Source organism: Elephantulus edwardii, unplaced genomic scaffold, assembly GCF_000299155.1.
Source record: "Elephantulus edwardii isolate Elephantulus edwardi_28Jun2011 unplaced genomic scaffold, EleEdw1.0 scaffold00080, whole genome shotgun sequence".
NCBI lineage: Eukaryota > Metazoa > Chordata > Mammalia > Macroscelidea > Macroscelididae > Elephantulus > Elephantulus edwardii.
This window is the reverse complement of record NW_006399830.1, coordinates 12,089,972-12,111,078: the sequence shown is the minus strand read 5'-3', so window position 1 is coordinate 12,111,078 and position 21,107 is coordinate 12,089,972. Positions and strand designations below refer to the sequence as shown.

Here is a 21,107-nt window from a genome sequence, read left to right as displayed (position 1 = left end):
AGCAGTCTGGTAAGCCTGAGATAAACCGCGTCAAGACACTGTCCTTCCCTTACAGAATGCAGAAGTGACCAAACAGGTGTCGGTGGCAAGACAAGCCCAGGTGGATTTGGAACGAGAGAAGAAGGAACTGGAAGATTCCTTCCAGCGTGTGAGCGAGCAGGCCCAGCGGAAGGTGAGCTGGGGAAGACGTGGAATAGGAAACAGTGCCGAGGCCTCCACGTTAGAAAGGGCCTCTGACTTCAAGGCACAGATCGACTTTTCCTTTGTCCCACACATGGTCCCCCGGGTTAGTCAGCCCCAGTTAGCATTCTCTCAGTGCACAGAAGGCTGTGCACCCACCACACGGTCATGGTTACCAGTGGTGCGAAGTAATCGGGAGACCCAGGTTGAATGGGGATAATCAGTCAAGCAAAGACTTTTCAGCTTGCAGCCTTGAGAGCATCCACGTGTTGGGAAGAGGCACGTCCAGCCTAGAAGCTTAGAGGATGAAGCTTAAGAGATGCTGTGTTGGCCTCTTAGGAAAGAAAAGAAAAACAAGACAGGAAAGATGCCCTGTGCAGAATGGAACCCATGTCACTGAACAGTTTGTGTAGAAATTGTTAAATGGGAATCAGAACTGCTGTGTAAATTGTCACCAAACCCACAGTAAAATATTGTGGATAGATAAATTAAAATTTTTTATAAAAAAAAAAAGAAAGAAAGGGGATGCTATGGAGTGAAAAGTGGTGGCATTCACACTTTTCTGTGACCCAAAGTAGAATAAATACATTGAATAGAAATAAAGTTCTGGTGGAATAGTCCATAAGGCGTCGCCACCTCCAGTGGTTCAGATCCACCAGTGGCTCCGAGGGAAAATCCGATGATTGGTCTCTTCCCGTGTTATCACATCAATGAGTGAGTTAATGGAAATAAGGAGTCCCTGAGTGATATACACTGTGTACACAGCTGCATACTGAAAGGTTGGAGGTTCGAACCTTCCCAGAGGAATTTTGGAAGAAAGGTCGAATGATCTCCTCCTGGAAGTGTTTTCAGCTGCTGAGAACCCTGCAGCTGTGCTCTGACACGGGACCGCCGTGTGTCAGAACCAATACGATGGCAAGTGACTGGTGGGAGTAAAGGCTTCACCAGAGAACACTTGAAATCACTATATAAGCATCTCGTTTTTTGGGGTATGGGTTTGGGGGTTTTATCTCCTTAATTTTGTTTAAATGCTACGTGTGGATTCTTAGGAATGGATCACAATCCTCTCTTTGGAAAAGCACCTCTTAAGAAAGAACTCACAGAAAGGGAATCATTCCAAGATGGTGGTGTTCAACAATGGATTAGAGAGCTGTGAGCTCAACCAAGTACAGGATTTCGAAAATGTCCCTAAAACTCCCACCTTTGGCATTCCCCTTAGCCAGAAGTAAGACTGTGGTGTAATCTGGGGTCCCACCTCTTTGTTGACGTATGATGTGCACACAGTAGAATGTACAGATCTGTCATCTGTAGCCTGAAGCTTTTTATATCTGTGTGTCCCCTTGTAACCACCACCTAAACCAGACTTACCCACCTGCCTTCTCTTTCAGATGCAAGAACAGACAGAAGTTCTAGAGAGCTTGAAGCAAGAACTGGCCACGAATAAACAGGAACTCCAGGTGCTCCAGGGCAGCCTGGAAACTTCTGCCCAGGTGGGTGAGCATCTCATTTCTTCTCTCCCATTCTTTCCCTCTGGTTAGAATTCCTAGTGCCTGCCAGCCGGCATCCAGCCCAGCTGGTCCCGTCCCCAGTCAGGGTGGAGCAGGTGAAGGAGGTATCGGCTCCTCGTCCTTGTGGCCGCGTGGTATGACCCTTTCGTTCTCCCGGCGCCCCCTTCTGCTCACGTGCCTGCCATTGCAGTCAGAAACAAAATGGGCAACACAGATCGCCGAGCTGCAGGAGGAGCGGGACAGCCTGGTGAGCGCAGCGGCACGTCGAGACGAGGAGGTGGCCGCTCTGCGTGAGCAGCTGGAACACACGCAGTGCCAGCTGTCGAGCACACAGGTGAGCAGTGGGGACCCGCCGGGAGAGGGGATGAGGCCCTGGGAGGTATGTGCAGGTGGGAAGGCGGGGAGCGGGGCTGGCCGGATTTGGCCTGACTGCAGTGCTCTGGAGCAGCGTTCCTAATACCCGGGTGCCCGGTGCCACCCACAGAGCAGGAAAGCAGAGCTTTCAGAACATGCTTGGGGTACAGTGATCCATCCCCAAACCCTGGGGTCACTGTCACCCTCCAGGGGTGAAGGTAAAGGATCTTCCTCTGTGTCATGGTAACTGGATTGGATCTTAGTAAGAACCACTTGAGCTAAAGTGGCAGGAAGGCAGCTGTGTCACCAGTGGATGCTGCTCGAGGCACAGTGGGGTTCTGTGGCAAACTCTCATCTCCCTGGGCCATTCCTAGGAGGCTGCGGAGCAACTGGCAAAGAACCAACGGCGAGCCCTTCTGGTGGAGTGCAGGAAGGCTGCAGAGCGGGTGGTGCAGGAGGCCCTGAGGCAGCTGGAGGAGCCCAGTCTGCTCAGCTGTGCTGGGTCCGCAGGTAATTCCAGCAGCCTGGACTTCCACTGCTGCTTCCTTACAGCGTGAGGCAGCCCGTAATCCCATGAGACACTTAGCTTGGTGATTCTCAGCCTGGCTATTACTTGGAGAACATTGAAAAATAAGGATGCCCAGCTCCATCATGAGGCACTTCAGTCAAAGTCTTTAAAGGTGAAAAGCTTGGCAGCAGCACTTCAGAACCTTCCAGGGTGATTTGTCATGCAGCTGTGACAGCTACGGCCTGAGTCCGGGGTTCACAGGGCTGAATGGTGAAAATTGTGAAGGCAAGGAGGGGCAGGTGGTCCCTGTGAGCTCAAGTCTCAACAGGGAGGCATCATAAAGTACCGAGAAGCAGAAACAAAAATCCCAACCACGTAGCCATAGGTGTACACAGGCCACGCAGCATGTTCAGGAGCCCTGAGGACAGGTGGGTAGAGCAGCAGTCATCACCAGAAGAGAGGCAGGTGAGCGAGCATCCCCGGGCAGAGAGGGTTTGTGCGTTCCTGAGCGTGCCACGGTAGCTCGTTTTCAAACACAGGGCAGGAGGCAGCTAAATGAGGTCCCACTGACAGAAGCAGCAGCAGGGAGGGAACTGCTGATGATTGGCTTTTATTGCCAAATAAAAAGGCCGAAATTTATGGAGCTGGGACTATTTCCCTTACTCAGCTGGGCACCCATCGAAACTGAAACAGAGCAGTTAAAATAAACATATTCTAGGGGAGCTTTGGTGGCCTAGTGTTAAGGAGCTGCAACTATAATCCCAGAGGCGCACGGTTCAAATCCACCAGATGCTCTGCCGGGGAAGGAGGGACAATCTCCTCCTGTACCAGTCAGATCTGATTTGACGGTACACATACACAAAAATAATAAAATAAATTAAAAAAACATATTCTGAGCCTCTGCTTCACAGAGGACATGCCAGGACACAGAGCCTTGGCATAGACTCAGTGATGTTAGGAGCTGGGCTTTAGACGTAAGGAAGAGGAGGACAAGTGGAGTCATGATAATAAAAACTGTTAACACTTATTACTGAACAGTTACTGTGTGCCAAATCTGTAGTTCTACAGAGAGGTAAGCACTGGGCGGCCAACAGCAGCCGGTTCCACTTCTGGACCTGCCCAGAAGCACCTCACAGAAAGGTCTGCTGTGAAGGGTCACAGAGAAAACCCACTGGGAGCAGGGATGACCCTGCTGTGTGCAGAGTGACTGCATTAGACTGGGGAAACCAAGGGTCTGGACGTGGGTAATGAGTCACAGGACCGTGGAAAACTCAGCAGGAAAGTTGGCTATGGTGTGCTGGGCAGTGATCAGAAAGAAGAGATGAAATCTAGGCTCAAGGATGCTATTTCTTAGCTAAGGGACTGGATAGGCTCGGAAACACTTTTGGATGCTCCAATAAGAGATCGCTTGCTCACATCAGTACCTGATGCGAAAGGAGCAGATGCAAGTGAGAGTGGCATTGGCAGAATCTGACTTCTATCTGCTTCATAAAGGGGAGCTGTCCCCATCAATAATATCCATAACAACACATAGATAGCTGCTTGGTCAGATACGACACCCTACGTGCTCTTGAACCTCTTTTCTACCAGTCATTTTGGTCCAATATTCATTACTGACTCACTGACTTTACTCACACCTGTGGTACCGAGAGTGAGTTTTATTAGGGAAGTAAGTTGCAGAGTAGGGGAGACAAAGAATATTACCGAGTGCAAGTACAGGTTTCAGTGTAGCAGTCCCAAAGGCAATTTAGTTCAGGCTCAAGTTTCAGTTCAGCAGTCAATTTTTCCTTCCATCATCCAGCAAGAACATCAAAATGTTTAACTGTGGCCTTTCTCTCACGGTTCCTCTGGTCACACCTTGCCACAGTTTCTCCACAGCAATGCCACAGTCTCTCTACCACCATCACCAAGGTTTTGGTCTCACTCTCACTAGGATCTTGCTCCAGTCTACCTCAAGTCTTGATGCTCACTTTGGGAAGCCCTTTCTTATCCTAGTCTCAAAGCCGTTGATGATTTGCAAGACCATGTGTCTGCAGTTAAGGTAGCTGGAGACCAGAAGGGGGTTACTGTAATGGCTAGAAAAGCCAGCTTTTAAGCTAACACTGCCCCTCTCTCCTCTTCTTAGCGCAAGCTCGGGGGTCCCCGCCCTCTCTCAAAGCTCTGTAAGCTTTCTCATTGAGTATCTTTACTAGTAAGGATTCAGACAGCTGTGCAAATGCTTCCTCTGCCTTCGTCCTGTCTTCCCTTTCACAGATCACCTTCTCTCCAGGATCAAGTCCGTTTCCAGCTGCATTGAGCAACTAGAAAAAAGCCGGAACCAGTATCTAGCCTGCCCAGAAGGTAAAACAAGCAAAGAAGGTCTCGTCCTTAGCGATAGCCAGGCAGGACCAGAAATGCTTGAATGTGCAAAGAGTGGCAGCTTCCCATTCCCTGAAAGGAATGGGTCTACCTTGTAAGACAGGGAAGAAGGGTGAACAAAAATGCTACCCATCAGCCCGGCCTGAGAAGCTTTTATTTGCAACTTCTGGCAGATATCAGTGGGCTTCTCCACTCGATAACCCTCCTCGCCTACCTGACTGGTGACACCATCCTCCAGGGCAGCTCCACCTGCCTCCGAGCCCCACCAGAACCAGCCGACAGTGAGTATGGGGATAAGAAGCGGGTGGGTAGTAGACTGTTGGTGGCAGCAGGGGGCAGGGGGCTTCATGGCTGTCTCCTTGCATTGCCAGCACTAACCGAGACCTGCAAGCAGCTTGGCAGTGAAACGCTCCTCTTCCTGGCTTCCCTGGAGCGAGAGGAAAGCCTCGGAGACGCTGACAGCACCGCCCTGAGAAACTGCCTCAGCAAGATGGCAGCCATCGGCGAGGTAGGGTCAGCGTTAACTTTGAGGGATGTTATCGTTGTTGTTGTTGTTGTTGTTATTGTTGAATATGAATTCCGGGGAATCGGCGCTGTGCTAAGCCTGCTCTTTTTGCACTTAATAACTTAATTCTAAAAAGTAAAAGCTGGAAAATCTGACCCCTTGAGAGACTTCCCACTTCTCTCTTCTGTGTACCTCCCTGTACTAAGCCCCCTAGTATTTCACTGTGTGAATATATCATAATTTCTATCTATCCTTTAACTGATAGCTACTTGGGTTATTTCTGTTTAGAGCTTTTATGAATGTACCGTGTACCTCCCTCCTAGTATACATGTGTAAAAGTTTCTGTAGGGTATGTTCCTAGGAATAGAATGGCTAAGTAACAGGTTTAATGTCGTATGTAGAATGTTGAATGTAAGGGGAGCTCTGGTGGCCTAGTGGCAAGGAGCTGCAACTACAATCCCAGAGGCACACGGTTCGAATCCACCAGATGCTCTGCCGGGAAAAGGAGGGACAGTCTCCTCCTGTACCAGTCAGATCTGATTTGACGGTACACGCACACAAAAATAAAATTAAAAAATATATATATGTATTCTGTTAATAAACTAGTATAATAATTTAAAAAAAAAAGAATGTTGAATGTAAAAGCAGGTCTTAGAAACAACATAATTAAGGGAGCTCTAGTGGTCTAGTTGTACACTAGATTCAGTGACTGGGGTAATCAGGTTGGGTGTGTCAGAGGCAGTGCGATTGGCACAGGATAGAGCAGGGTTTAGGGCTGTTGTACATAGGGTCGCTGTGAGTCGCAAACGACTCGACGGCACATAACAACAACAACAACAACAGTAGTCTAGTGGCAAAAAGCTGCACTGCAACCCCAGAGGCGTATGGTTCGAATCCACCAGATCCTCTGCTGGAGAAGGAGGGGCAATGTCCTCCTCCTATACCAGTGAGATCTGATTTGATGGTACACACACACACACACACAAAAAATAATAAAAATTTTACAAAAAAAACCAACAACACAAAAACAACCATAACTGTGATTTCTTGCATCTAAAAACCAAAACATGCAAACACAGTATTATGTTTACATTCATATATGATTTTGAGAAATAATAAAACATAAAAGCTACTTTCCTGAAATATCTATTTATCTTGGAATGGAAAGTTGGGGAGAGGAGAGATGAAGTCAGAAAGGTACTAATGATGTTTCTTGAAAGTTAGGTGGCTGGAGAAGGAGGGGCAATCTCCTCCTGTACCAGTCAAATCTGATTTGACAGTACACACACAAAATGTAATAAAATAAAAAAAAAGTTATGTGGTAAAACAATCTGGAACATTGCAGAGTAGACTTGGGGGGGGCAGGGAGAAAAATGTGCAACAATTAATTAATTTTTTAAAAAGAGAGAAGTGTTAGATAAAATGGGTCTTTATTCTTATTTTTTAAACCACTCATCTGTATTTTATATTCTTGTGTAATATATATATATATATATATTGCATAACATTTTAAAAATTCATGGATTTTGTTGCCAGACAGGACTAAATTAAAATCCCTCCTCCCATCGCCTTTAAATTGTGGTTTGGGTAAAAGTTTATAGAGCAAATGAGTTTTGCGTCCAACAATTTGTACACACTGTGTTTTGTAACGTTAGTTGCTGTTCCCTCAGTGTACCAGGACTCCTCCTCGCTCTGCCTTTTACTCACTTTCAAACGGTGGAAAGACAGTTCATCACTCTGAGCTTGGTTTCCTTCCATAAAACAAGAAGCATAACTGCCTTGTGTGATTGCTTGAGACAGAATTAAATAAGAAACAGACTGTCTAGTTGGGAGACATCATACATATTTGAAAGAGTTGTCAAAATATCTCCCAGGCAGCAACTAGAGTTGACACTGTACAGCTCTGTAGTTCCCGACTGAACAGCTGCAGGTATGGGGTTAGGGGCTGTTGGTGGTGGTATGACGGGCTGGCAAGTCAGCATCAACTCATAGCTGACTCTCCAGTGGGTTTTCAGAGTCTATAAACTGCATGGGAGGAGATTACCTATCTCCCCCACTGAGCAGCTGATTAATTTGAACCCTGTGCTTTGGGCTGGTAGCACAACTCTTTACCGCTAGGCCACCAGAGCTCCATGGGATTAGGTAGGAACAGCAGTTTAGAAGGAGGGGTTACTGAGTGAGGTTCCAAAGTGTACAAAGGAGGTTTTGAAGGACCCCCACCGTGGCTTGCAGAAGGGTGTCTCACGGTGGGGCCTCCGACCTTCTGCCACCCTATAAAAGTGACAGGTTGGCCAAGGAAGAATATGAAGGTCAAAGGGTCATGTCATGCTTTCTACAGGGGCTCTTACCCCGAGGCCTGGACATCAAACAAGAGGAGCTGGGGGACCTGGTGGACAAGGAGATGGCGGCCACCTCTGCGGCCATTGAAACGGCTACAGCCAGAATCGAGGTATGGGGGTTTCTGCAGGGCCCCTCAACTGATACCCTTGCAGCAACCCTTTGGCATCTTTACCCACCAGATGCATTTCAGTCAGTCATTTATGCTACAGAGGCCCCCATAAAACAAAGCAAAGCCCACGCACCGTGGATTCTCTGAGGGACAGAAAATGAGAAGGTTCCCACTGAGGGAAGGTTAGGAGTTTCCTTAAAAATCAGCTCCCTTGGTGTTGAACCCTCCTGGATTCAAGGTCAACAGACTGACCCCTTACTAGTTGTTTCACTTAGAAAAAGTTGCTTTAACTTTGCTTAGATTCAGATTTCCTTTTTCATCTGATGGTGATACTGATACACTTGCCCTTGAGCATGAGGTTGTAAGAGCTGAATGAGACCCCAGCTCACCTGCCTCTAAGACCTGGTACCAGCCTCGCCTGTCAGGTTGGGTGTTGAGCTCTTGGACTTCCATGAACATCAACTTCAGGGCCACAATATCAGGCGCCGCACCAATTACAGAGTCAGCCTGTTAGAGCCAAAATCGATCCAACAGGACCAGAGGTCTGAATCTTTTCCTGACTCCTCCCCAACCCAGGACTTAAAACAGAACGTGACACAGATTTTATAAGGTGGAATAAGCTGGGCCCAGCATAGGAGTGTTATTAGGGTTTCTTGGTACCTATGGAAACCATGCTTCTTTTAACAGGAGATGCTCAGCAAATCCCGGGCAGGAGACACAGGAGTCAAGCTGGAGGTAAACGAAAGGTCAGTCCGGGTAGCACAGTAGTGACTAAGTGGCCGGGGGAGGTCTTTCTTGATTGGGTTATACTTAAGTGCACACGAGGGAATTAGAATAGAGTCCCAGCAGCCACAGGAAGGGCTGAGTCTGTGTCACTGTCGGGAAGCCACTGCCGTCAAGTTGATTCCGACTCGAGCAGCCCGCTAAGCAGAGAAGGGCTGTCCCTGGGGGTTGCCAAGGCTGGAAGCCTCTGCAGGAGCAGGTCCCTCGTCTCGCTCCCATCTTGCAGCCCATAGGTTCAGAATGCCATGTCGGGCCCCTGTAATTGTTGACGGCAGTATCATTGGTGGAAATAATATTGCTGTTTTATTATTCAACTTAAACTTATTGCTAAGTCAGAACCAACTCATAGCTGACTCTCCAGTAGATTTCCAACATTGTAAATCACATGGAAGACAGTTGTCTGTCCTGAGGAACAGCTGGTGGATTCAGACTATCAGAGAGGAGGGGCCTTTGCGTTAGCAGTGCAACCCCAAAAGATCGTATATATAACATCAGAGTTCCCTTTATTTTCATTATAGGAGTAAAGAAACCCCAAGAGTTATCACTTTGGTAACTCGTAGGAAGAAGATCCACTGTGACGTCTTCTCACCCACCTGTCTTTATCTTCAGGGCTGTAACCTCAGAGCGTTCGAGTAGTCTTAGCTCCCTCCCTGACTCTCGTTCCCATTCCATGCCGCCTGTGTTCGTGAGAAAAAGGGAGAGTGGAGTCTCCTCCGTCCGCGGTCTCTGCAGCCCTGCTCTTTCTTTTGTAGGATCCTTGGTTCGTGCACCAGCCTAATGCAAGCCATCCAGGTCCTGATTGTGGCCTCCAAGGACCTGCAGAGAGAGATTGTGGACAGTGGCAGGGTACGTGTCCTGGTTCTGCAGTGCCCCGAGTGGATGGACGGGCTTAGGGACAGAAATGGATTTTCTCACTGCCTGGGAGCTAAATGCCCAAATGAAGGTCTCACTGGGTTGATTCCCTTTCGGCAGCCCCGCCATCCCTTGGGTCCTCATCAGGCCCCACTGGCATCTGTTCCCCACATGTCTGCTTGCCTGTTCAGTGCCTGTGTTGTTAGCTGCTGAGGAGTCGATTGATTCCACCTCATGGCGGCCTTGTATGTGTAGAGTGCGTCCTCGCTGCAGGGTTTTCAAGGCTGTACCCTTTCAGCCTGTCTTCTGAGGCAACTCTGGTTCAAACCAACCACCACACGGTTGATCACTTGGTCAGTGCTTGTGCTGCTCTTTATAAACAAAGAAACCGTTAGGCTCAGCATCTGCCCTACGCTGGTATGCTTCTATCTGAGTAAACCCATGATGTTAGATTGCACTGTGGAAAGTGCGCAGAGTCTCTCCCTCAGTCATTGCTGTCGAGTCAGAACTGACCCATAGCTGACCCTCCACTGGGTTTTCAGAAGCTCTCAGTCACAGGAGCAGATTGCCTATTTTTCCCCCAAGGAGCAGTTAGTGGATCCAAACCACGTGGCTTTGAGTTGACAGTGCAAATCCTTACCCGAGGCCACCTCAGATCCCCATTGCATTACCGCTTCCTATCACATTAGATTAGATAGGAATTGTTATTCCTCGGGGCAGGAAGCTGCACTGCAGTCCTGGAGGCATGCGGTTTGAATCCACCAGCTGCTCCACAGAAGGGTGGGCATTATCCTCTGGTGCTTATCTGCCTCGGAAACCCTGGAGGGTCAGCTGTGGGTGTTCTCAATGGTACTCAACAACAACACATCTCTAGGTTAGGTTAGGTTAGGTTAGATTAGATTAGATTAGATCTACAGGGATAGGGATTATTATTCCAACACATAGTTTTTTGTTTGTTTTTGTTTTTGTTTTTAATTAAATTTTATTCGTTTTAACGAACATTTACAGAGATTTTGGGTTTTCATTCATTCATTGTTGCATTGTTTTCTCCACCCTCATTCCCAGTTTGTTCTTCTTCCCTCCCCCCCAATGTCTGTTTTAATTATCCAGTTGCCACAGTGCTTGTCAAAGCCAGTTCTGATTAATCTCCTTTCGAGGGGCACAATTTAAACAATGACAGGAAGCATGCACTTGGTCCCGCAGACAAGGAGAGCAGAAGTCGGTTACGGATTTCCAGTTTGGCGAGTGGCTAAGCCTGCTTGACGTGCCTAAGCCACATGCAGTGACATCTCACTGCCATCTCACCCCTGAGTCTCTCTGCAAACAGAGCCCCCCCTCCAGTGGGTGTTCACCATCTGCCAGTTGTAGACTTGTTGACCCTGGCCAGGCATCGGTAGCGCCCACTATGGAAACCCCTTCCCAGAAACCCCTTCCCAGAGCTAGTCTGGACCTCTGAAGACGACGTGAAATCTTTTGAGAAAACTGAGAAGACGACGTGAAATCTTTTGAGAAAACTGAGAAGACGACATGAAATCTTTTGAGAAAACTGAGCAACTCGAAAGAGCAGATCTGGCCACCGTCCTGTGCCCTGGAGCGCCCCCAGCAGGCTCGGTTGTGTCTCCACCAGCAGTCACCTCGCAGCTGCTCACTGACAGCTGTTGGCATCAACGCTTTAGTATGTCACTCTCATGCCAGAGTGGCCATCTGTCCCTCACGTCCTGCACCCAGCTGCCGTTCAGGGACTGGAGGCACAGAGACGGAGCTGTGAGCCAGGAAACATGCCTTTAAACGAAGAAGCCACGCTTGCTTTTGTGAAGTGCTTTTTATCCGTCTGAGAGGTGATATTGTCTATCCCCAAAACAGCCAAAGGAGATAAGTAAGCTGCACCCATAGGTTCTCAGGCGATTAGATAACTTCAAAGCATAAAAGCCTGTCTTAGCCTTTTTATAAAGATGGTACCAACAGTGAAGAAGGAAGCTCCTGCCCTTCCCAAAACTGAAGCCAAAGCAAAAGTTGTTAAAGGCCAAGAAGGCCACCCTGAAGGGCGTCCACAGCCAAAAAAAAAAAAAGAAAGGTCCACACCTCACCCACCTTCTGGTATCTAATAGCCTGAGACTCTGAAGGCAGCCCAGATACCCCCGGAAGAGCGCCCCCAGGAGAAACAAGCTTGACCCTATGCCATCATCAAGTTTCCTCTGACCACTGAGTCAGCCATGAAGAAGACATACATAACAATACACTTGTGTTCATTGTGGATGTCAAAGCCAACAAGCACCAAATCAGACAAGCTGTGAAGATGCTCTATGATGATGACGTAGCCAAAGTCAACATCCTGATCAGGCCTGATGGAAAGAAGAAGGCCTATGTTCCGCTTGCTCCTGACTAGGATGCTTTGGGTGTTGCCAACAAAATAGCGATCATCTAAACTGAGTCAAGCTGGCCAATTCTAAATACAAACTTCTTATTTTTTTTTATTGAGAAAAGCATATTGGGGGTACAAGGAGGTGAGGGTTGGGGGCAGAAGGGTGAGGATGGGCCAGGATGCAGTTGCAGAGCTGCACAGTTTGGTCGGTGCGGGGAGCAGGTGAAGGAAATGATGAGGGTCCAGTGGGGACCAGATGCTACAGAGGAACGACAAGCATTTTCCAATAGTAATTAAACCAACTGTCTTATTGATTTGGGAACTGGATGCTGACTCTCTGGCTTCTTCATGCTGAACAGGGGCGTAGATGTAAAGGGGGAAAGGGAGGACGCTTTATCTCCTTATTGGTGGTCTTGGGTTAAAGCTGCTTGCCTTCTTGCTCTGTTAGAAGATATTTTCCTGTCATTTGCTCCCCTCTGGACTGCAAAGTGTCAAACTTTTCATACCAAAAAAAAAAGTCTATTTTAAATGCAAGCACAAATAATTCTTAAATTATTCACTACAAACTCTCTTCTTTTGGCAAATCATGGAAAGTGACTGGACTCTTCCAGAGCGCCAGTTGCCAGTATAGAAATGTTACTCTAATAGAAATGCTATGGGCTTCAGAGGCAGAAAACTAGGGCTTATTTCCCGCATGACGTTGGGGAAGCAATTTTCTTTCTGAACTGTCTTTTTCTCATGTATAGAGGGGAGATGGTAATGCATACCTCTCGGGCTTACTGTGAAGACCACATGAGGGGATATGTGTAAGACCAGCCGGCACGTACACAGCAGACACTCCCTTAAAGACAACTGTTACCCTTTTTCACCTTAGGGTACAGCCTCCCCTAGAGAGTTTTATGCCAAGAACTCACGTTGGACAGAAGGACTCATCTCTGCCTCCAAAGCCGTGGGCTGGGGAGCCACAGTCATGGTGTAAGTGTCTGTCCTTGCCCACCTGCTGTGGTCCACCCCAGCAGAAGGGGGAGCGGGAAAGCAAACAACCCTGCCCTTAGTAGTGAACTGTTGACCTAAGCAGTAAATAGACCAAGCATTTCAAACGAGCCTGGGTCTCCTGAGGTGACGTGCGCAGTCCCTCCTTGTCTAACTGGTGTTACAGGAGTAGGCTGGAGGGGGAATGAGAGCGGCGGGCAGCTGTTGGTGACATAGTCTGTCTTGTCCTTTCCTGACTCCCAGGGATGCCGCTGACCTGGTGGTACAAGGCAAAGGGAAATTTGAGGAGCTAATGGTGTGTTCCCATGAAATCGCTGCTAGCACAGCTCAGCTCGTGGCTGCATCTAAGGTAAGACCTGCCTGGGGCTGCTGGGGACTCTGTAAGGTCTGACTGGGTCCACGAGGGCTGGGACCGTGAAGCTGGCTCCCCAGAACATGTTCTAGCCAGGGTCCAGGTAGGTTGGGTCCCACAGGAAAATTCTGCCTCTCTGGGGCTCCACACTACACTTTTCTAAAAGCTTTTTGTCTGTCACCAAGGAGCCCCTCTGCCCACTGCAGCCTATGAGCTTTTTTTTGGCTCCTGGGCCTTTTGTTAGAAGCCACCTTTGAGTCCCAGCTCTGTCAACCTCTGAGTAGCAGTCATTCAGGGAAATTTCAGATCGGAAGTGTCATTAGCACGCTCTGAGGTCCCACAGCCAACATCTGCCTCTCTTCAAGAGTCTCCAGACTCAACCAGTGTTCCAGCTACTCTAAGTCAAAGCTTGAGACCCAAATCCTCTTGGAGAGTCTTATAGTACCTCAGTGAGTGTCCTTGTTTGTCTCCAATTAGGCTTCCAAAGCTGAAACCATTTATCAAAGTCAGTGTTGAAAGAGGGATGCCTACGTCCACCGCAGCAGTATTGATATAGCAAAAAAAAAAGCAGCAGCCCCAGTGCTCTTCGGTGGATGAGCTCATGGGCGGAATATGGTCCACACATACAGTGAAACCTTATGCAACCCTAAAGCATCGAATAATCGGTGCCACAGGCCACATGGGTGGATCTGGAGGACATAATGCTAAGTGAAACAAGTCAATCACACAAGGACGTATATTGTATGATCCCAATTCTAAAAAGACAAGATACAGAGAATGGGAGATCAAGCAACCTATGTTCAATGGTGGTTACCAGGGATAGAGGAATGGGAGGTATATCGCTCTCTAGATTATAAATATTTATCATTTTTATATAAAAAGTAGCACCATATATGGATATAAAGAGCACAGCTTGACTAAGGATATTAAGAGCACAGCTTGACTAAAGTAAATGATGCCACAAAAATGCATATAAAAGGATGACCCTAAAATCAGACCTGCCACCCAAGCAGATACATGCACACTCATGTTTATTGCAGATTTGTTTACAGTAGCAAAGAGCTGGAAACAACCGAAGTGTCCATCAACAAACAAATGTATAGAGAAGCTGTGATATATTCACACAATGGAATATTATGCAGCACTAAAAAAAACCCCACAAATAACTCATGAAAATATTATACAAAATGGGTGATCATGGAAGACATTATACTGAGTGAAATATCTCAGTTACAAAAAGACAAATAGTGCATAATGCCACTATTCTAAAACAGAATTCACAGGGGAGCTCTGGCGGCCTAGTGGCAAGAAGCTGTACTGCAATCCCAGAGGTACACGGTTCAAATCCACCAGATGCTCTGCTGGAGAAGGAGGGACAATTTTCTCCTGTACCAGTCAGATCTGATTTGATGGTACATGCACAAAAAATAATAATAAAAAATTTAAAAAAAATAAAACAGGATTCACATGGGGGTTTGGGGAAAATTAAGAAAAGGGGATAAATAATGTGCACGGCATTGAAACAGATGGAGAGAACTGTATAAAAGGAATATATGGTGGCAAGAAGCTACACTGCAATCCCAGAGGTGTGTGGTTCAAATCCATCAGATGCTCTGCTGGAGAAGAAGGGACAATCTCCTCCTATACCAGGCAGATCCGATTTGACGGTACACACACACAAAATAATTTAAAAAAAAAAAGAACACATGATTAGGTATTATTGGCATGACAAGAGTCCAGAAAAAAGAGCTGCATAGTAAAGTGGATGGGGCGGGTCTGTATAACAATGAAAAAAATGTTTTTCCAAAGAAAAAAGTGAACGGGGGCAGGAAGGAAAATGTGCAACAATGAATGAATGGAAATCCAAGTTCTATAAACTTTCATTAAAAATCTCAATACAGGCGAGCTCTGGTGGCCTAGTGGTAGGAAACTGCACTGCAATCCCAGAGGTGCGCGGTTCAAATCCACCAGATGCTCTGCTGAAGAAGGAGGAACAATCGCCTCCTGTACCAGTCAGATCCAATTTGACGGTACCCACTACACACATAAAAAGAATAAATAAATAGATAAATAAAAATTAAATCTCAATACATTTTTAAAAAGAGAGAAAAGGATGTTAGTGCTAACGTATTGAGACATACATAATTTGGCAACAACACTAAAGAACATCAGAAAACAAGTGTATGGTTACATGTGTACATGTGTGGGGAGGTGCAGGTGTGTACGCATATATGTTAACAAATGGACATGTCTGTATATGTGTCTATCTACAGATACACATTTACTCATATAATAGCAGATACTTCCCAGACAGAACCAAACACCTCGCAAGCCTGATTTTCTGGGTTTGACATTTAGGACCTCAACCTCATGGGACAACTTGGTCAATTGACAGTTCACCAAGTTCATTTTCTTTATTTTTTCATGAAGAGCCAAAGGGGGAAAAATCCAGTCCCAGGGAAGTAACTTATCTGCGTGGCTGATAAGGACACATCCTCCTCTACCCGGAGCCAGAAGAACTATGCGGTGCCCAGCGACCACTGCTGACTATTGTGATCAGGACCATAGTAAACAGATGTCAGTCTAGGGACTAAGGGGCACCTGATCCAGGCCATGGTCTTAGCAATTACTTGCTATGCATCAAAGAGCTGGACAATGACCAAGAATGACAGAAGAAGAATTGATGCCTTCGAGCTGTGGTGCTGGAGAATATTGAATATACCACGGACCACCAGGAGAGCAAATAGGTCTGTCTTGGCGTGCGTGGAAACCAGGTTTCTCCTTGGAGGCAAGGACTTTGAAATTCTGTCTCACATACTTGGGCCATGTGGTCAGGAGGGACCAGTCCTTGGAGAAGGACACCATGCTTGGAAGGGTGGAGAGGCAGCACAGGAGAGAATGACCGCGGGTGAGATGGACTGACACAGTAACTGGGGCAATGGGATTAGATATATTGAAGGCAGTGAGAATGGCTCAGGATAGGGCAGAGTTTGGAGCTGTTATACACAGGGTCGCTGTGAGTCACAGGTGACTTGACAGCACATAACAACAAAAAAAGAGACCTTGGCAGAATAGGAGAAAATGGAGAGCAGACATCAAATTCTTAAGATAATCAGATTCAATGGACCAGTGTGATGATAGTCCTTCCCTAGATACTGCTTAAGTGTTGAAATCAAAACTGTCCCTGAGATCACATTTTAGCAAAATAAGATTTGTACATAAAGGATATGACCTGTGAGTATGGTATTCCCTTAAAAAACATGCATGAAAGACTAAAAGTTTAGTAATTACTCTCAAGTCAAGACATAGGAGCAGGAAACCTTTGAGTGCTAGAAATAGAACAGCCAGAACGTAAGGACAGAGGTGACATGTTGGGAAAAAGAAAACAAATGTCCCTGAACAATTTGTGTAGAAATTTTCAAATGGGAACCTCATTTGCTGGGTAAACTTTTACTGACACAAGAAAATATTATTAAAAAATTTTTTTTAAATAAATTTAAAAAACAGTGATGAAAGTAGAGTTTGGAAGCATCAAGGAAATAAACCAGGAGATGAAAGGAGATGTCAGGAGCCGCTCTTGTCAGCAGCAGTCTTTGAGAAGCTGGCTCATGATGGCGGCAGGCCACGCAGAACCGTCAGGAGCCATTATCAGATCAACCACTTCCGAAAGGCCCGGGATGGAGTGTGAGAAAAACGTATCTAAAAAACCCTCAAAATCATTAAAGAAAACAGAACCAGGCTCACTGGTTAGATGGCAACGTGGAACCCCTGACACTACGGTCCTTCACCAGCTTTCACATCTAGAACGGAGCTCAGCCGTGGGGCTGTTTTCAGCCCAAGTGTAGGCAGGTTTACAAGGGGAGTAATAGTACAGGTAATGGGCACTCTTAGAACAGCCGGTGAGGCCAGGTCAGATGGGGAGCATTTGCCTGGGGAGAGACTTCAGGAGCCCAGAAGGGAGATGAGGGAAGGAGGAATGGAACCAGAAACAGTGAGGAGGGAGGATGAGCGGTGGTACGTGCTGGGGTGATTGTAACCAACAGAACGTGGGTGGTCTGTTGAATGGAAAACAGATTTGCTTTATAAACCTGCTTCCAACACACACACACACACGCAGCAGCCAGGAGAGCCACCGTTTGACTCCGTTGTTGCTGCTTTGTGTGGACCTAACTCGGCTTTGTCCTGGCAGGTGAAAGCTGATAAGGACAGTCGGAACCTCGCCCAGCTACAGCTCGCCTCTCGCGGAGTAAACCAGGCCACTGCCGGGGTCGTGGGCTCCACCATTGCTGGCAAATCACAGATTGAGGAGACAGGTAGCCTTGTTGAAGGAATGCTCTTCTTGCTCATCCAGCTCAGAGGTTTTTTATGGTTTTTCCCCTTTGTGATTCTGAGCACCTCTGTTTTGTTCCTTAGTTTTCATCTTATTTACACATACTTAGCGGGTCGGACACCACAATAAGTATGCTACTTGTGTTGCTTTTGTGACAGTGCCTTAAGCAGATTTTCCTTTCCTGAACTCAGAGAAATGGCTCCACAGGCCAGGCTGCCCCTGCTCAGTCACCTTTCACGAGCTGGGAGAGGCCAGACCAAGCAGAATGTCAGTGCTGGCTACCCTTCTGGCAAGAGTTAGCCCGGAATATTGCGTGATGAAGCCTTCTTGTCTCCCACTGCAGATAACATGGACTTCTCAAGCATGACGCTGACCCAGATCAAACGCCAAGAGATGGATTCCCAGGTAGGAACCGCGGCCCTAAGTTCTAGTCAATCACTGTTGTCTTAGAATTAACCCCAAAGAGTAATTCCCATGTAGAAGAACGAGTACAAGAGAGTGAGGGGTATAGTGTGTGAACACAGAGGCACCTAAGAGCTCAAGAATGAATATAAGTGTTGCTGGAAGAAACCGTGGCAGTGGAGAAAGGAACTTGAACTTCATAAAGATCCGTTTCCCAGAACTAGTATCTGGAGTCATATCCCTTGTTTGGGAATCATATCCTTCTAAATAATGTTAGAGACCTCCTAGTGGTCCATAAGTTATGTTCTCATAGTCTCCTTGTAAATATCTTTTTAAACTTCCAATCCAGACTATTTATGATGATCTTTATTATTATCTTGTTTGTTTTGTTTTTGTATGCCAGTGACTACCAATTCCTCTTCACTAGTTTGATTGTCTCTTTAAGCTGCAGGTGGAAACAACTGCCTACTTGACATCTCTGCTTGGATGTCCAATGAGTATCTCATACTTAATAGGTCCAAAACACATCTCTCAATCTCCCCCACTAAAATCTACCCTCTTCTGCCTTCTTTGTGTCAGTGAGTGATAGCACCCCTTACCTGGATGCTTGAGTCACCCCTTACCTGGATGCTTGAGTCATCCTTGGTTCCTCTCTCTCCTTCCCTCTTAAGAGCCATCCGTCAGCTGGTCCCATCAGACCTAAATCTCTACAAAGTAGCTAACTCCCCACCCAGCTCTAAGCCACCATCCTCTCTTTAAAGCAACTCACCTTATTCTAAGTGTTTCAATATTTATTTCAAAGTACTTCTGTGACCAAGTGAAGGAGAGAATGAGGTGAACAGACTCTGGGTTGCTGTTTGGTGACAGAGGATAGCCCAGCTCTGGCACTGGGTTGATAATTGGTGACACCGAGCTGGAAGCCATTTATCGTTCTAGTATCCATACTTCTTTATCTTTTTTTTTTTAACTTATCACAATAAAAAGTAGGGGTGTTTGGGTGGTTTTTCTTAAAAAAAACAACTGGGTCTTCTTTCTTTCACTCTTGGTCCCACTAGCATTTCCATCCTGCCATATTTTTAAAACATAAACTACACGATGTCACTTTTTTTGCTTAAAACTTTCTAGTGGCTCCTTTGCACTTAGGCTAATATCCAGACTCCTTACTCCAGCCATGCTGTGTGAAATGGCCTTAGCCTTGTTCTCCGTCTCATGACCCCTCAATCCCCCACGTCAGCCACACTGGCCTTCTGGTCTCCCAGCATCTGAAGCCCATTCCTGCCTTTGAACCTTTGCTTGTGCTGTTTCCTCTTCCTGGAATATTCATCCCAGTTCTCTGAACTGCTGATTTCTTAAGCTCATTTAGGTTTTAGCTCTACAGCTCCTTCCCTCAGAGTAACCTTTATCTTTTTCACGTCACTGAGACATTTTCCTTTCAATTGAATCTTTTCTTGTTCATGTGTTTTTTTCTTCCTTCTGTAAGTAGACAGGCATCTTGTCACTTCACCACTGTGTCCCTTGCATCTATGGTAGAGCCTGAGTTAATGATGTGTGCTCAGCAAATATATCTTTAATAAGTACAGAGCTCTGGTGTGGCTCCATCATCTCCTCCTTGGAAGAAAGATGGGCAACTTATTGTCTCCGAAAACCCACTGGAGGGTCAGCTGTGAGTCAGTTCTAACTCAACAGTACACACAACAATAGAGATAGGCAAGAACTAGCCTTCCCTCAAGAAACAGCAGTACAAATAGTTCAACTGCCCATGTCTTTTCCCGTAGCCATAAGAAACTCTAAGTTACAGTAACGCCTCAGAGATACCAACACACACTCTATTTGGTTCCTACCTGGAGTTCTAGAGACATGAACTTACTGGAAAAGGGTCACAACTGGAACAGAACAAGTAAGTTAAACATTGGTGGTGTTTTGAGATCATAATTTATCTAAACACAAAATAAGCCCTAGTCCAGGCATTGAGTTTTCAAAGCATTGTGCATTTACAGCCCAAGGTCACAGTGAGAAAACGCAATAGGTCCTGGGATAAAATAAAGAATGCAAGAGTGAAACAATTAGCAGAGAACAAAGTTGAAAATGAGAACTGTGTCATCTGTGGAAAAGCCATATGTATGGAATACTCTGGAAGAAAAAACCACAAAGGACAAGGATTGCATCAGAATTTAGATCGTTCTCAGACGGCTGATCGAAAGCCATCTCCATTCCTGTTCCTCACAGGTTAGGGTGCTGGAGCTTGAGACGGAATTGCAGAAGGAGCGTCAGAAACTGGGAGAGCTTCGGAAAAAGCACTACGAGCTCGCTGGTGTCGCCGAGGGCTGGGAGGAAGGTGAGCTGGGTGCGGAAGGTTTCCACGGGGCACTAACAGAACCAAGAGTCCCCACCTCTGCTCACAAGAACAGGCTTTCTCTTCCGTTGTCTCTAGTTGTGCTCATGCCGATAGTAACGATAGTGAGTTCAAAGCTTCTTTTAGTCACTGAACATTGACCAGAAGATTCTGCCATGATTGACTCATTCCCCCACTCACTGCCATTCCCCTCAGGGCCTGGGTAGCGAGCTGTCTGGTGAACGAATGGTAGCCAGTGGAGCCCTAGTAAGTGGGGTGCGTAGATGATGAGGTTCTGAGAGGCAGGGATGGGCCACGGCGGCCAGGAGGTTGGAGCAGACAGGGTGCTTAGTTGACCCGCCAGCACACAGTCTGTGTGCGCTGCTTCCTCAACACACCCAAGTTGGCCACCGCGGTCACAACTGAGGTGACCACGAATTGGCTTGAGCGACTGTGAGAATCAACCAGGGACATGTCTATCCTGTCATTAATTTATTACTGACTTTTAGGAAACGAAGCATCTCCCTCTACCCTTCAAGAATCGGCAGCCGAGAAAGAATAAAGCCACGCAGACGCCACATATGTCAGAGTGTAAGTTCTTACAGCCCGTCTATGCATGTGTTATCTCCCAACTTTAGACCGACTCCCTAGAGTTCCAGGGCCCGCATGACCCCTATGAAGACTGCCTCTCTGCAGTGAAACCCTTTCTGTTTTGAGCCCAGCTGGACTCTGCTGCCCATGAGCAAAGTGCAGGAAGCAGGATCCCAGGTGGTCACAAAGGACCTGGTCCAGCCCCCTCATTCTGCCCTGCGCCAACCTGTCTGATTCCGTTGGGAGCT

The 21,107-nt window shown here is 46.9% G+C and overlaps 1 protein-coding gene across 1 annotated transcript in view; it reads left to right on the top strand.

Annotated features, from left to right (window-relative positions):
• HIP1 (huntingtin interacting protein 1) overlaps positions 1-20,830 on the top strand; it is a 153,076-nt gene extending 132,246 nt beyond the window's left edge. Inside the window, exons 16-31 of the mRNA XM_006889689.1 lie at positions 56-172; positions 1,569-1,670; positions 1,879-2,022; positions 2,417-2,552; positions 4,804-4,890; positions 5,082-5,189; positions 5,280-5,416; positions 7,752-7,862; positions 8,550-8,608; positions 9,398-9,491; positions 12,734-12,834; positions 13,096-13,201; positions 17,394-17,517; positions 17,878-17,939; positions 20,163-20,271; positions 20,778-20,830. Coding sequence (XP_006889751.1) covers positions 56-172; positions 1,569-1,670; positions 1,879-2,022; positions 2,417-2,552; positions 4,804-4,890; positions 5,082-5,189; positions 5,280-5,416; positions 7,752-7,862; positions 8,550-8,608; positions 9,398-9,491; positions 12,734-12,834; positions 13,096-13,201; positions 17,394-17,517; positions 17,878-17,939; positions 20,163-20,271; positions 20,778-20,830 — 1,650 coding nt within the window. The remainder of the gene's footprint in view (positions 1-55; positions 173-1,568; positions 1,671-1,878; positions 2,023-2,416; positions 2,553-4,803; positions 4,891-5,081; positions 5,190-5,279; positions 5,417-7,751; positions 7,863-8,549; positions 8,609-9,397; positions 9,492-12,733; positions 12,835-13,095; positions 13,202-17,393; positions 17,518-17,877; positions 17,940-20,162; positions 20,272-20,777) is intronic.
• Positions 20,831-21,107: the final 277 nt, after the last annotated feature.